The sequence below is a fragment of the Dipodomys spectabilis genome, unplaced genomic scaffold (genome assembly GCF_019054845.1).
Source record: "Dipodomys spectabilis isolate Male_0828 unplaced genomic scaffold, ASM1905484v1 ptg000042l, whole genome shotgun sequence".
NCBI classification, from domain to species: domain Eukaryota; kingdom Metazoa; phylum Chordata; class Mammalia; order Rodentia; family Heteromyidae; genus Dipodomys; species Dipodomys spectabilis.
Window position 1 is genome coordinate 15,194,250 of NW_024870719.1, and position 16,247 is coordinate 15,210,496.

General features: G+C 36.9%; 1 protein-coding gene across 2 annotated transcripts in view; it reads left to right on the forward strand.

The window, feature by feature from the left end:
* The window catches only part of Atl1 (atlastin GTPase 1), a 76,689-nt gene that overhangs the window by 21,786 nt on the left and 38,656 nt on the right, over positions 1–16,247 (forward strand). For both annotated transcript variants that reach the window (XM_042677835.1, XM_042677836.1), the window contains exon 3: positions 12,625–12,872. In XM_042677835.1, the coding sequence (XP_042533769.1) occupies positions 12,625–12,872 (248 nt within the window). The remainder of the gene's footprint in view (positions 1–12,624; positions 12,873–16,247) is intronic.

Genomic DNA, 16,247 nt, shown 5'->3' on the forward strand with positions numbered 1-16,247 from the left:
AGTTTTCTTCCAAGTTATACTAGAATTCATAAGGGTTTTTGTTGTTGTTATATTTCCACAGATTAAGATTATTCTCCTCTATTCCTGAATAATATTTTTGAATAATCGCTGGATATTGAATTTTAATGCATGTATTGACTTTTAAACAGATGTCCTACATTTATTGAAATGATAGTTTTTATTTGTTAATATGTTTAATTAATAGATCTCCTATGTTGAAGTAATCTTTCATTCCTGGAATTAGCTTAGGATCATTATACTATATTTTATTTTTAAATACAATGCTAAGTCTGCTAGTCTTTTAATATATTGGAAAATAGATTTATAAGTAAAATTCTTTTCTTGAACTTTGTCTGACTTTGGCGTCCAAGTTTCAAGAATATATTAAATTTATAAAGTGAGTAGGTGTCTCTTTTCTATTCTTTGTGTAAGCTTATATAAGATAATGAGTCCTAAAACGGTTGATTTGATTTTTGTATTGATTACAGAACAATGAAAAGTTTTTACTTTTTATAGAGTTACCTTTAGTAATTTACAAATTTCTTGGAATCTGTCCATTTCATCAGCTTCAGAAAACTAATTTACAGTTTCTACTCATATTTGTTTATTCCTTATGTTTTTATGTTTTTTTGTTGTTTGTTTTATTTATTATTTATTTTATGCTAGTCCAACAGCTTGAACTCAGGGCCTTAAACTCAGAGCTCTTTTGTTCAAGGCTAGCACTCTACTACTTGAGCCACAACTCCATTTCCTATATTTTTATTGTTTAATCTTTTGCTTTTCTGTTAGTTTCTGTGCATCTCTATTATTTTCTTCAGTCTTATTTTGTGTTTCTATTAGCTTAAAGTTGACACCGGGCACCGGTGGCTCATGCCTGTAATCCTAGCTACACAAGAGGCTGAGATCTGAGGATCGCGGTTCAAAGCCAGCCCAGGCAGGAAAGTCCATGACACTCTCATCTCAATAAACCACTAGTAAACCGGAAGTGGCTCTGTGGCTCAAGCAGTAGAGCGCTTGTCTTGAGCTGAAGAGCACAGGAACAGCTCCCACGCCCAGAGTTCAAGCCCCATGACAGACTAAAAAAAAAGTTGAATACTACACTCAGTTTTTCTTCTTTTTTAATATTTGAATTTAAGGCTATGGTTTTTCTTTATCTGTTTTGCTATACTCTGTATATGTTGATATATAGTAGCTTTTTTCTTATTCAGTTTTAATTATTTTAAATATCCACAATGATACTCATGATAAAAGAAAATACCTATTTCTTTTTCTTTGACAATATTGAGTATTATCGTTTAGTTATACAGGGAGGGATTTTTATTGTTAAATTTCCACCTATTTTTTTTCCACCTATGTTTATAATATATTCCAATTAATCTCTCTCTGTCACTCTTCTTGCTCCCATCCCGACTTCCCAAACAATTTCAAAAGGTCCCATTGTCTTATTTTCTTAGTTGCATACAATTTATTTAGACTGTATTTAACCTCTTTCATCCTTATATGTCTAAAAATGCCTCTTTTCATTTATGGGCCTGCTGTGGATGGGAAGAGGCTGAGTGCTACCTACAAAATGACTCATTTTGTTCTCCTAATTTCAAAAGCTTTCTCATCAGTAAATGTTCATGGTAAGCATTCATGTGAGACTGAAAATCCTTACACTGTGTGCTCCTTTCAGAAGTCCTTCCACAACTTCTTCTTACTAGCTGAATCTGGTTCTATGAGTTGCTGTCCTTCTATTAAATTATTTGCAACAAGCCTCATGGCCACTATATACTTACAAATCTTTTTTTTTTCTTTTGGAAGACAATGATTTTTTTTCCCTCTCTCTGCCTTCCAAATGTCTTAAGTATCTTTCTTTAAAATCTCAGCCAAAACTCCACTGAGAGAAAATAAACTATAGTTCTCTGTAGTGGTTCCAATCTCTGTAATACAGAGAATTGCTTAGAATGGTAGAGGTAGAACTGAGCACAACACATACAATATTCAGGAGAAAAGTAACTGTCCATTTTCAGATTAGCTGATTCAGATATGATTAAAAAGAAACAACAACAACTAATTCTTTAGTAATTAGGTACTTCAAAAACTGATGTTTTGGGGGCTGGGAAGATGGCTCAGTGGTAGAGCGCTTGCCTTGCATGCCTGAGACCCTGGGTTCAATTCCTCAGTACCACATAAGCAAAAAGGAAAAAGCCAGAAGTGGCGCTGTAGCTCAAGTGGTAGAGCGCTAGCCTTGAGCTGAAGAGCTGAGGGACAGCACCCACGCCCAGAGTTCAGGCCCTACGACCGGACCCAAAAACAAAACAAAAAACAAAAAAAAAACTGATGTTTTTCAGTGACTGTAAATGTATAAAATTTATTTGTTTTTCTTAGTGGGAATTATATTCTCCATCTGCTTCATCTGCTTGTTTTCTTAAAATATGTGAACATATTTTCTTATCATTAGTTATTTTTCTATAACATTACCTCATGAAGACACTGCATATTTTTGCATAATTATAGCTATAACAATTTATAGTATCCTATGTTAGGTATTTAGATTAGTTCTAATTTGTCACTGTATAATTTTGTTAGGAACCTTTACTTAGATAAATACATGTGCACTGATAGTTTCCTTAGGATAAACTGCAAGAAATAGAAGTGTTTAATTTTTTTCCAGTATTTTTTTCATTAATGTTGTTTTTACACACACACACACACACACACACACACACACACACACACACACACACACACACACACACACACACACACACTCTGCTGTCATGATGCCATAAGAAAACAAACACATCCCTGATACCAATTGGGTGCTTTATGGATTTCTTTTTCTTTCAAATAAATAAGCATCATGTTGAATGATTTCTTTCTCCCAGGACTGTTGTGACAAGACCTGAATTGTCCCTTTTAATCCTCTTCTTCATTAGTATCATTATTATTTTAATAGTTATCATGAATGTTATACACTGAGGGGTTACAGTTACAAAAGTCAGGTAAAGAATATATTTCTTTTTGGACAGTGTCACCCTTTCCCAGTTTTTCCTTCCCATCCCCACCCACAAGTTGTGCAGTTCATTTTCAACATAGTGTCTACCACTGCTGCATTTGTTCTCCCTTTATCTCTCCATTTCTGTGTCGCCCTTGCCCTCCCAAAGACAGATAAATGAACAAACAAGACAAAAAGAAAAGAAAACACAAACAACAACAAAAATCCTCTTATTTCCATTTCCTGGAATTAATTTCATTAAATATTATTTTACATTAGAGGCACATAGACATTGTGCCTTTGTGTACTTCCCTTAAGAGTACCCCCTTTGGTCTCACTGTGTGGGAATGCCTAGAGTCCTATATAATTTATCAAGTCCTAGAGTATTTTAGTTCTGGCTTCTGCATATAAGACCACTGGTTTCTCTGAAGTTGGCTTACCTCACTTAAAATGATTTGTTCTAGGTCCATCCATTTTCCAACAAATGACATAGTGTTACTCTTTCTAATGGCTATGAAAAATTCCATTGTGTATAGGTGCAACATTTTTTGGATCCACTCATCTATTGTAGGGCATCTGAGCTGTTTCCCTATCTTGGCTACTGTGAATCGTGAAGACGAATGTGCAAGTGAATTTGCAATATTCTGGCTTGCAATGGGGTAGATGCTCAGGAGTGGTATAGCTGGGTCATAGGGAAGGTCTATATTTTGTTTTTTGAGGAACCTTCAGACCTCTTCCAGAGTGATTGTACTAGTTTACATTCCCACTAACAGTGCAGTAGGAATCCTTTTTCCTTAGCATTTGTTGTCCAAACTCACGATATTGGCCAATCTAACCTGGGTGAGATGGAATCTCCCAGTTGTTTTGATTTGCATTTCCCTTATGGCCAGGAATGTTAATCATTTCCCCATGTTTCTTTGCCATTCTTATCTCTTCTGAGAAGTCTCTCCTTAGCTCCTTTGCCCATTGGTTTATTGGCTTTGGGAGAGGTTGCTTTCTTGAGCTCTTTGTGTATTTTGGCTATTAGGCTTTGTTGTATGTTTTGCTGATAAAGATCTCCCAATCAGTTGGCTGTCTTTCTAGTTTAGTAAGTATGTCTTTAGCTGTGAAAGAAATGTTTTATTTTGATGCAATCCCTTTTGTCAAATCTGTATCTGCTGTACCCCTGAGACTCTTCAAAAAGTTCCTGCCTGGGCTGGGAATATGGCTTAGTGGTAGAGTGCTTGCCTAGCATGCATGAAGCCCTGGGTTCAATTCCTCAGTAACAAATAAACAGAAAAGGGCAGAAGTGACACTGTGGCTTAAGTGGTAGATTGCTATCCTTGAGCAAAAGAAACTCAGGAATAATGCCCAGGCCCAGAGTTCAAGCCCCACAACCAACAAAACCAAACAAAAAATGTCTTTTCTCTATGTGGCTTTTATATACTCAGAGTTTTCTCTTAGTTTAATTTTTTTTGTTTTTTTTTTAATTTTATTTTATTTTATTTGTGAACATACTGTACAGAGGGGTTACAATTACATGGGCAGGATAATGCGTACATTTCTTACCAAGCATTGCAGCCTCCTCCTTTGGTTTACCCTTCACATCCCTTCCCAGCCTCCCCCCTCCCCCCCAATCCCAATCCTTCTCCTTCCCCCCCCCCCCCCCACCGACGTTGTAAAGCTCGTTTTGGACATGTCAACTTGTACTTCTCATTGTTGCAACAGGTCCACCTTTATCCTTAAACAACTGGTTTTTCCCCATCTCCTCCACAAGTTATACTGACATCAAATATAGTGAAAGCAGGGGTTATACTGTGGGGCAGGGACATACAAAGCAATCTTAGTTTAATTTTTGCTGTGATGGAATGTAGATTTTTTTACAAAGTTTACACTTAGAAAGATTAGCAGTACATTCTATAGCATTTCTAGTATATAAAAAATGTTCTTTACCTTCTAAATTTTTAAAGATTTCCTTTCTACATATCTCCATTCAGTAGCTGAGTACCATTTTGCAGTGGCTGAGAACAGAGCATAGAGATTGAGTGATTTATGAAGAGTAGATATTTTTCCAAGATCAAGTGGCTGCATTTGATGTTGTATTATAACATATTAGAACTGATGGGCAGCTGTGTTAAAGGGCGAGCATACCAGGGGCAGCTTTGCTGTGTAAAAATGTTCTCTCTTGGTAACTAATCTTTTCATTAGTCCTTCAAGAGCACAAACTCAGCTCACTCATTCCCCTGAGAATTAACTCAGTCCTTCCAGAAAGGTATTAATCTATTCATGAGGGCAGAGACCAATTGCCTAACCACTTCTTTTTATTTTATTTTTATTTTTAGCATATATTAATTATACAGAGCAACTAATTACCTCTTACATATTCCACCATGTCTTAATAACATTACATTGGGGATCACATTTAAACATGAGTCTCAGAGGGGACAAATTGGTTCTGACCTGAGAACCACACATCTGCATCATCTGTAGTAAAACCTCCATCCATCTCTGTCTTGCTTCTGACATGTTTCCTTCTTCTTCCCTTTTTAAGATTTGAATAACGTTCAGGAAATGAACTTAAATTTAGTTTAGCAGTGCATAGTTAAGAAGGTATAAAACTGATGCTCAGAAAACTTTCGGTACAAATTCCAAAGGATTTTTTATTGTGTTAGATGAATAAGAATAATACTTGTTATTTAGATATTATGTAGTTATGAATGATGAATCAAGTATACAACACTTGTTCTTAATAATACCAAGGAATTTAATGCTTTAAAATTATTTTAAATAAATTTATGTAGGTACTTATTGAGCATGTACTAAATATGAACTTCATTATACATTTTTTTCTTTCTTTTTTATTATTATAAAAGATTATTATAAAGATGATGTACAGAGGGGCTGCAGTTACATAAGTCAGGTAAAGAGTACATTTCTTTTTAGACAGTGTCACCCCTTCCCTCACCCTCTCCCAATTTTCCCTCCTGCACCCACCCACAAATTGTATAGTTTATTTTCAACATAGTGTCTAGTGAGTACCACTGCTATTAGAGGTTTTCAAGTAAAACAGTCTGTGCTTTGAGATAATTTTAATAGATATTTCTAATTTTGATCTTTTATAGAAAGTAGTTTTCTAACTGGGCATTGGTGACTCATGCTGTAATCCTAGCTACTCAGGAAGCTAGGATATGCGGATGATGGTTCAAAGCCAGTGTGAGCAAGAAAGTCCAAGACACTCCTATTTCCAAAAAAGCTAGAGGTGGAGCTATGGCTCAAGTGGTAGAACACCAGTCTTGAGCAAAAAAAAAAAAGCTAAGGGTTAGTGCCCAGGCTCTGAGGGCAAGTCTTAGTACTGACACATACAAACACAAAAGTAGTTTTCTGAGTAGTTTTTAACAGCTTTATCAAAGTATAATTCATATTCCATACAATTTACCTGAGTACAGTGAGTAATTGAATGGATTTTAGTATATTCAGTTGTATATCCATTATCTTAATTTTTAAAATTATCAGAAAAACTTTGTGCAATTTAACCTTGAGATCCCAATCCCTCCCACCTACCCCCAGCCAAGATAACCACCAGTCTACTCTCTGTCTTTGTATTTGCCTAGTATGAACATTTTAATATAAGTGGGGTCTTACAATAGGCAGTCCTTAATGACTGGCTTTTTACATGACTCATCCACATTGTAGGATGTATTGCTACTGCATTTGTTTTTGCTTCTGAATAATATTTAATTGCATAAGTAAACCACATTTCATTTATTCATTTACCAGTTTATATGGGCTGTTAATAGTAGCTCATACTGTAATCCTAGCTACTCAGGAGGCTGTTATCTAGGAGAGCAATTTAAAACCAGCCTGGGCAGAAAAGTCTAAGAGACTTTATCCCCAATTAACCAACAAAAAATGCTAGCTAGAGGTGTGGCTCAAAAGCTATGAGCTAAAGAACTGAGTGAGAATGAGAGGCTCTTGAGTTCAATTCCTGGTGCAATCACCAAAACAAACAAAACAAAACAAAAAATATTGAGAGTTCAGTGTTAGGGGTATGGTTTAGTGGTAGAGCACTTCCCTAGTATGTAGGAGGCTCTGGATTCAATCTCCAACACCACAGAAAAACAAAACAAAACAAAAAAATAAATAAACAATGTTCCATGGTACTTAACTCACACTAAGCTTTTCTGCTCAAGGCTAGGGCTCTATCATTTTGAGCCACAGTCCCACTTCCAGTTTTTCTGGTGGTTAATTAAAGATAAAAGTGTCACAGATTTCCTACCCAGGATGGCTTTGAGCATCCTCAGATCTCAGCCTCCTGAGTGGCTAGGATTACAGGTGTAAGCCACAGCACCTGGCAGCTGTAGATATCTACAATGTCTCAAATCCTCTCAGATCTGAACTCCCTTGTTTTGCCTACTCTGAGCCCTCATACCTTCTAACCTGCTCTATTTGTATTGTACTCCTTGATATTCCTCAAATATACCAAATAGTCACAAAATTTTTCAGAATTACATTGTATATACTGTGATGTTTTTCATAATAGATAGGGGCAATTGTTCTAAATGAGCATCCTCATTTTTTGCAATTACACTGTATTGCATAAGTGGATGATCCAAAATTGCTTTATCAGTACTTCACTGGCTGCCATTTATATTACTAGGAATGAGATAGAAGAAGGAATATTCCAGGTGTTCCAGGAGTTAGGCTTATTGATTGTGTGTGTGTGTGTGTGTGTGTGCGTGTGTGTGTATTTGCACATGTAAGTGCTAGAACATAAAGCCTGAGAGGTAACAGTTGTGACTCAACTTAAACATACCTTAACTTCCAGCTTTTTTTTGTTTTTCTGCTTAAGTAGATTTGTCTTGCTGGGGTGGCCCTGAACTGAGATCCTCAGATCTTAGCCTTCTGAATAACTAGGATTATAGAGGTTTGCTGCCAGTGAGAAGGGGTGTTTATTATGCCACACTGGAAGCTGTGAGAAGACAGCACTTCATCCCAGCTCAGTGCCTGGTGATCTTAACTAGGAATAAAGTCAGCATTGTTGTAGCATCTCCAAAAGTACCAGTCAGGCTTATTGAGCCTGATTCTTGAACCAAATGTTGGGCTAACCAGCTCAGAGGTGTTGAAACTGAAAACTTAGGCAATCTGCATGCCTGAATGACCTTTGGAGGCCAGGAAACCACTGGCATAATTACTGAGGAGGATTGTCTTGTCTGGAACCATCAGAACTCGTATAAAGAAGATAAACTGGGCTGGGAAGGTGGCTCAGTGGCAGAGTGTTTGTCTTGCATGTATGAGGCCCTGGGTTCAATTCCTCAGCACCACATAAGCAGGAAAAGCTGGAAGCGGTGCTATGGCTCAAGTGGTAGAGTGCTAGCCTTGAGCTGAAGAGCTGAGGGACAGCACCCAGACCCAGAGTTCAGGCTCCTTGACCGACAAAAAAAAAAAAAAAAAGATAAAGAATACAAAGCCAATGAGCCTGCACTGCACAGCTTTGTGGGGAGTGTGTGTGTGTGTGTGTGTGTGTGTGTGTGTGTGTGTGTGTGTGTGGTGAGAATCAAAAGAAGGAAGCTTTGTATAAATAGCTTCTAAATAAAGAAGGAAAGGATGAAAGTGGATGCCTATGGATGTCAAATCTTAGTCTAAGAATATGTAGTTGTATACTTCCAGAAAAGAGGCAACAGAACCAGTTAATGCACCAGAGGCAATGGTTCCTGCTAGACCTGTTGATTCCTTCCAAGTCATAAGGAATAGTTCCTTGTCAGAGTGGTTCATCAGACTCAACAAAGAAGGAATTCCCAAGGAAGTGCCTAGTGCCAAGGACAGAATTGACAAACAAATCTTAAAGACCTCATAACCACTTCCTGGTGTCCTTAACACCGTCTACTTGATCTTGGCTAAATAACTTCTAAGATATTTTTGGAAGTAGCTACTTACAAAGGAGGCCCAGAAAGTATTTCTTAATTTACTGCCTAGAGAAACTAACTTTCCTCCAGACTACCATGGCCTCCTTGCAACTTGCCTTTATGCAAACTGTAAAGAAAGTGGTTATATCTAACTCTTGTACAGATGTGAAGAAGTGGATTTGCTAGAGTAGTCAAGCAGCTTTTCAACAGATAATCACGTTTATGAGCTTAGTGACTGCAGCTGCCAAAATCTTTGTTTTTGTGGATCTGACCAGCCAGCTTCATCTTAGTCTTAGTTTTCTATTAACAAAGAAAAGTCATCAAAGTATGAGTTACTAGCAAAGCAGAGTCTGCTGCTGATGAAGTGATTCTGTTTCTTCTTTCAGAAGTTTTAACCTAATTCACCCCATACTAGACCCCAGCACCAAACTCCAGGAATCCCACATTGCAAGTTTAGATAGCCACTTGCCCCTACATACACGATAGGCATGATTTTTTTTAATTAGTTGATTTTATGTGTGTGTGTGTATGTGTGTGCACATGTGAGTGCTAGAACTGGGATTTGAACATAGGGCCTGAGAGGTCACAGTTGTGACTCAACTTGAACCACACCTTCACTTCCAGCTTCTTTTGTTTTTCTGCTTAAGTGGATTTGTCTTGCTGGGGTGGGCCTGAACTGAGATCCTCAGATCTTAGCCTTCTGAATAACTAGGATTATAGAGGTTTGCCGCCAGTGAGAAGGAGTGTTTATTATGCCACACTGGAAGCTGTGAGAAGACAGCACTTCATCCCAGCTCAGTGCCTGGTGATCTTAACTAGGAATAAAATCAGCATTGCAGTGTCTCCAAAAGTACCAAGGCAGTGGCAATTTAGTGAGCATGCTGTTCTAAGCACTTGTACATTGGGGTATTTATTGAAACTTTATGAAAACTATTGATGTTTTCTGAGCACCCTTAAAGTCATAGCTATGCTTTAAAAATGTTCTCTGTTGGAGAAAAGTGGAACTTAGAATATTTTTTAATTCTCTAAGAGAAGATCTTTGCTGCCTTCGGTTGAAAATATTAAGCCTCTTAACTGCCCATGTTAATGGAAATATTTTCAAGAAAATTTCATGTTCCCACAGTGACATGGCCATACTTCCAGTTCCACTGGAATTCTTTGAACCACAGCTGAAAAGAGCCTTGTGTTATTTTCTCATGCATCCCAGATGCCATTGAGAATTCCTATAATAAAAGCAAATTGTTATAATAAAGGCAGTGTTTAAAAGCAACTCAACATACGAAGTTGCAGGAAACTTTATAGATTCTTCTTTTTCTTAATGTGTGAATGTAGTGATCAGTTTATTACACAAATTAATAATTTTTAAAATTTTGCTTTTAGTCCTTTATTTTTCCTTCCTTTATTTTACTTACTTTTTTATATAAATTCTTTCAATCAGTCTCAGTAAAGGAGCTTCTCTGATATATATATATGAGAAACTCTGACCCAGAAACAGTTTGTTTACAGATGACTTAGCACCAGGTTCCATATGAATATGTGTTGTATGAAGGAAAAATTATCATTCTTGAATATATAAATTCCAGAGGACCCATTGGACCTTTTTTTTTTCTTTTCTGGGTGGGAAGGAGAATCTGGCATAACCTTGAATTTACAACCCAAAGGTTCCATTTCTACATATATTCTCAAGAATAATTCTTGCATATGTATATTTTACCAACTTAAAAAATGATTTCTGCCTGTAAAAAGTTGTGATTTAACTTTGTGTTCCAAAGATGTTATTCTAAGCAAAATAATATTTATCTAGGGCTTATGATTCACATCAAATGTGAACCTATTTAGAGCTAACCCATAGGCAGGGAGTTTCAACAATCTTCAAAAAGGGAGGAAGGGAGTATGCAAAAATAATGGAGGTGGTGAACTGTTTCAAAGTACACTGTACACATATATGGAATTATCACAGTGAAATGTGGTAATTCAAAGATAAAAAGAGGGGGCTGGGAATGTGGCTTAGTGGTAGAGTGTTTGCCTAGCCTGCATGAAGCCCTAGGTTCAATTCCTCAGTACCCCATACACAAATAAAGCTGTACGTAGGTAGTGCTGTGGCTAAGTGGTAGAGTGCTAGCCTTGAGCAAAAGAATCTCAGGAACGTTGCCTAGGCCCTGAGTTCAAGACCCAGTACTGGCAAAAACCAAAACATAACAAAAAAGATAAAAAGAATGGCCTTCTTGTTGTGGCTGAAAATAGGGTGGACAGATAGTACTAAAGGATGAATTTAAAAAAAAAAAAAGGATGAATAAATACTAACAAATAATAACATTAATTGCACTCACTGTTTATTAAGTGTATCTAGTGTGTGTGTGTGTGCGCGTGTGCATGCATGCGCACGTGTGTGTATACACTAGGGATTGAACCCAGGCCTTGTATGTACTCAGCATGTGCCCTACCACTGACCTATCCTCCCAGTCCAATCTCATTTGTTAGATGGCAGATAGTGAGCCATGGGAGCTCAAGTAATCTCATATAGCTTGCAAATTGGAAAGCTGGGATGTAAGCAAAGGTACTTCTCCTCCATTTGTGGCATGGCAATACACAATCCATTACTTCTCATTTACAAAATCAGTTTCTCTTTGCAGCAAGAACCACTCTGATTCATGGTTAGAGCAATGGTCTCTTGACACAGAGTGCTTTATATTATTATTCAGAAAGTATTGATGGGTGTGTATTTCCATAATGAAAAACTACAATTACATTTTGGGTGTGTAATAAATAGTTCAGTAGTCTGAATAATGTAAAGCAAGATGTATGTATATATCATTAGTTTGTTATTTTCCCAGTGTGTCAAAAATGCATAATAATAAAAGGTTTTGTTGAAAAGATCAAATCAAAAACATAAGAAAGCATCCCTGGTAGAACTCTTGGTTGAAAATTCCATCACTGATGTTAATTTCCACATCTATATTGATATAGTGGAAAACCTGCGGTTTCTGAGTGTTTTCATTGTATTCTATGATGTATGTCAAGCTGAAAGAAGCAAAACAAAGCAAGTTTGTAAAAATAAAAGATGGGCCACGCACTAGTAGCTCATGCTTGTAGTCCTAACTTCTCAGAAGGCTGAGATACAAGGAAAATGGTTCAAAGCCAGATCAAGCTCCAGCGGGAAAAATCTGTGAGAATCTGATTTCCAGTTAACCACCACCAGAAAACTGGAATTAGAGCTGTGCTCAAGGACTCCACAACCAAAAAAAAAAGGGTAAAAAGTGGACTGTTAGGGAAGTGGAAAGGAAAAGGAAAGCAATAAAGAGGAGGGGGTATATGAAGCAGTAATATGATCAAAGTACATTCTATGCGCATGTGGAAATGTCATGATATAGCCCCTGGCTATGTACAATTTCACATATGCCAATAAAGAAAAGGAACATTGCAAAGAGCCTTTATACAAATAACTAAGCTTATTTTTAGGACATGGAGAAAGTGTAAACTAAAACTGCGTTGTTCATTTGCTCCAAAAGTAGAGTTCTTTGCTTGGTTTTTTTCATTTAGTGAAGAGAGAACTTTGCATTGGCAAGTATCTTGAGAAGAAAATTCTCTTTAAATCAATCATATAATCACAGAGACCATTGTGGAATACAGTGTGGGTGACATTAAAATATAAGAACAAACATTTCCAATTCTGGAGTGTATTGGACATTTGAGAGTTGAGAGGCACCTATTTTATGTTATTTGGGAATGAGTAACTGAATCAGTTAATGCTTTATTTAACAGGTGGATTTTCAGAAAAGACAAATGAATGGAGCTCAGAAGAGGAGGAGCCAGTGAAAAAGGCAGGACCTGTGCAGGTCCTTATTGTCAAAGATGACCATTCCTTTGAGTTGGATGAAAGTGCCCTGAATCGGATCCTCCTCTCTGAGGCTGTCAGGGACAAGGAGGTAGTTGCAGTATCTGTTGCTGGAGCCTTTAGGAAAGGAAAGTCATTCCTGATGGACTTCATGTTGCGTTACATGTATAACCAGGTAGGTAAGAAATACTGAAAAGTTTTTCTGGTTTCAATACTTCTTCCACCTGTGTTTTCATTTAGTAGTGTTTAATATTTCTATTTTTATTATTATAAGCCCTAAATATAAATGTTATGATTTAACTATTCCAGTCGCAGTGTTTTGAGAACAATTTTTTTCTGAAGCCAATTCGTTTCACTGAGAATATAACTTAATTTTTCACTCTTTTAAAAATATACACCAGCCTAATGATAAAGGTCTTTGCATGTTATCATGTTTAAAATATCAAGTAACTTTTGTCATAAGTTTTTAATTTTAATAACTTTTTTCCAACATTTACTGTGAAAATTTCCACATATTCAGCAATGCTAAAAGAACTTTGCAGTACACCACTAGGAACCCACCACCTAAACTCTTCCATTAATGTTAGCATCCTTGCTTTACAATATATTTCTCATCTATTCATTCTTCTTTCTAGCTATCCATCATTCTATCTTGGGTTTTGATAAATTGCTGATATCAGTACATTTCCCCATATTTAATATTGATCATGATTTTATCTATAGTTTTAGTTTATTTTGAGGTAAAATTTACATACAGTGAAACACCAATCGTAGATGTACACTTGCTGACTTTTGACAAATGCATGTTTTTTTGTAGTTCCAAGCCACATCAAGATATGGAATCTCGGGCTGGGAAGTTGGCTCAGTGGTAGAGCGCTTGCCTTGCATGCCTGTAGGCCCTGGGTTCGATTCCTCAGCACCACATAAGCAAAAAGAAAAAAAGCCGGAAGTGGCACTGTGGCTCAAGTGGTAGAGCGCTAGCCTTGAGCTGAAGAGCTGAGGGACAGAGCCCAAGCCCAGAGTTCAGGCCCCACGACTGGACCAAAAAAAAAAAAAAAAAGATATGGAATCTCCCTCTTAGCCTTTGCCAGTCCGTTCTTACCTTACCCTACTCCCCAGAGCAAACGAAGTATCACAGTGTTTGAGAAAACAGTGTGACACAGAAATGAGACTTTAAAGGACCTAAATAAACCAAAAGCAGAAAGCCAAATAGGAGAATATAGAGTGGAGGAACAAAAAGTTGGGAATGGAGAACTTTTTGGTATTTGTTTCTGTCCTTTTACCCAGAGCAATTCAGATGTAAATTTGAACATTACCCCTAAAACTTCAATTACCCATTACTTGGGAGGTTGAGGCAAGAGGATTTAGAGTTGGAGGCTACCCTGAGCTGCATACTAAGAACCTGCTGCAAAATCAAACTACGAAAAAACATTTTGGATTCTGTATTTATATCATAGATAGCCACTTTAGGTAGATCTTTTGTGAATGTTTTTTTTAAAACAATTTTGTTTTTTTTAACATCTATCTAGCCTCAAATTAAGAACTCAAAATAATGCAGGCTTTGAAATAAGTAAAACTGATTTCTAATATACTGACAGTAGTATGCTACTCAACATGAATGGGAAAAATAGAATGAACAAAATTAATATACTTTTCACTAATTTGGATTGTTGATTTTAGGTTTATTCATAGATTTAACTTTTTTTGTTGGTTGTGGGGCTTGAACTCAGTGCCTGGGCACTGTCCCTGAGCGTTTTTGCTCAAGGGTAGTGCTCTACCACTTTGAGCCACAGTGCTCCTTCCAGTTTTCTGGTGGCTAATTGGAGGTAAGAGTCTACTTTCTTGACCAGGTGTTTTTGCACTGCAGTCATGAGCCACCAGCTCCTGGCCATAGTTTTAACTTTAAATATTGGAAGGAAATACTCAGTAACACATACTGTGTTGCTTCTAAAGAGTGTTTGGATTAAAGTGTCCCACATTTGCTTTTCTTTTTTCCCCTTCTTTTTCTGTACCTCGTAGAGTGAATTTTAAGCAAACAATATATTTGCTTAAAGGCATATATCATTGAATTGTATAGACCAAACTCTACTCTTTCTGCTATTATAAGTATTATTCATATTAGAAAGACAAAATTAGAGTTTAAATGTGACAATCTCTGTACTTTTTAGAGGAAAATTGTTACTACCAAGCTTATTCTATACTAAGAACACAGTAAGTAATTTTAAGACATGCTTAAATGATGCATGCTTAAATGATTAAGCCAGCTAAGTTTTAGAACTGCACAACTAATAACTATTTGTGAATTCTTTCCTTGTTTTTCAAAATTATTTTTCAAGCTTAGAGTTTAAAAAATATCTTACATAGATCATTGTGACCTGAGCTAATCTTATCTTCATGACAATTCATAAACATCATAATTGTCGGGCACCGGTGGCTCACGCCTGTAATCCTAGCTACTCAGGAGGCTGAACTCTGAGGATCTCCGGTCAAAGCCAGCCCAGGCAGGAAAGTCCGTGAGACTCTTATCTCCAAGAAACCACTAGAAAACCTGAAGTGGTGCTGTGGCTCAAGTGGTAGAGTGCTCGCCTTGAGCTGAAGAGTGCAAGGACAGCGCTCAGGCCCAGAGTTCAAGCCCCACGACCAACAAAAAACAAACAAAAAAATCATACTTTAGTCATTGAAAAATGCATCTGACTCTTTCAAGGAACATTTAATTAGACTAATTTCTACATTAATTAGTTACTGTTTATTGAGTATTTCCTATATGCTCTGCATTGTCTTAGCAATATGGAGAATACCAAAGATGACAGATTTTTTTCACTTAGATACCCCCATTTGGGATAACTGAGGTGATATAACTGATGTGTAAGATATTTAGACCTCATAAATACTAGTTTTATGTTTCTCAGGCAGTTAAGAGAGGGGACATAGATGAATAGGCAGGATTTATTAGGGAAAGCTTTTTAGAGATAGTGGGATTTAGGATGGATTTCGAAGATGTGCAAGATCTAGATTAAGAGAGGGAGAATGGGACATCTAAGACTTGAGGAATTTATACAATATTTGCATTAAGTGAAAGATATACTTCTTTTTTTTGTTGTTGTTGGTGGTGGTGGTCATGGGGCCTGAACTCTGGCCCTGGGCACTGTCCCTCAGGTCTTCAGCTCAAGGCCAGCGCTCTACCACTTGAGCCACAGCACCACTTTCAGCTTTTTCTGGTTATGTGGTGCTGAGAAATCAAACTCAGGGCCTCATGCGTGCAAGGCAAGCACTCTACCACTGAGCCACCTTCTCAACCCCAGATATACTTCTTTTGTGAGGTGGAAATTATTTACTGGAAATGAAGAAATAAGATTGAATAGGCCAGATAGTGGAACCAATTCAGGGATGAGCCAAAACCAAGGTCTTTATAAGTATCTAAAATTGCTTTTTAGAACAAGAAAGGATATTAATCAAATAAAAGAATTTTATAGTTTATACAGACATTTTATTAATTCAAGTACTTTTCCAAATTCTTCTGCATAGTAAAGTTTTTTATTTAGTAATATGA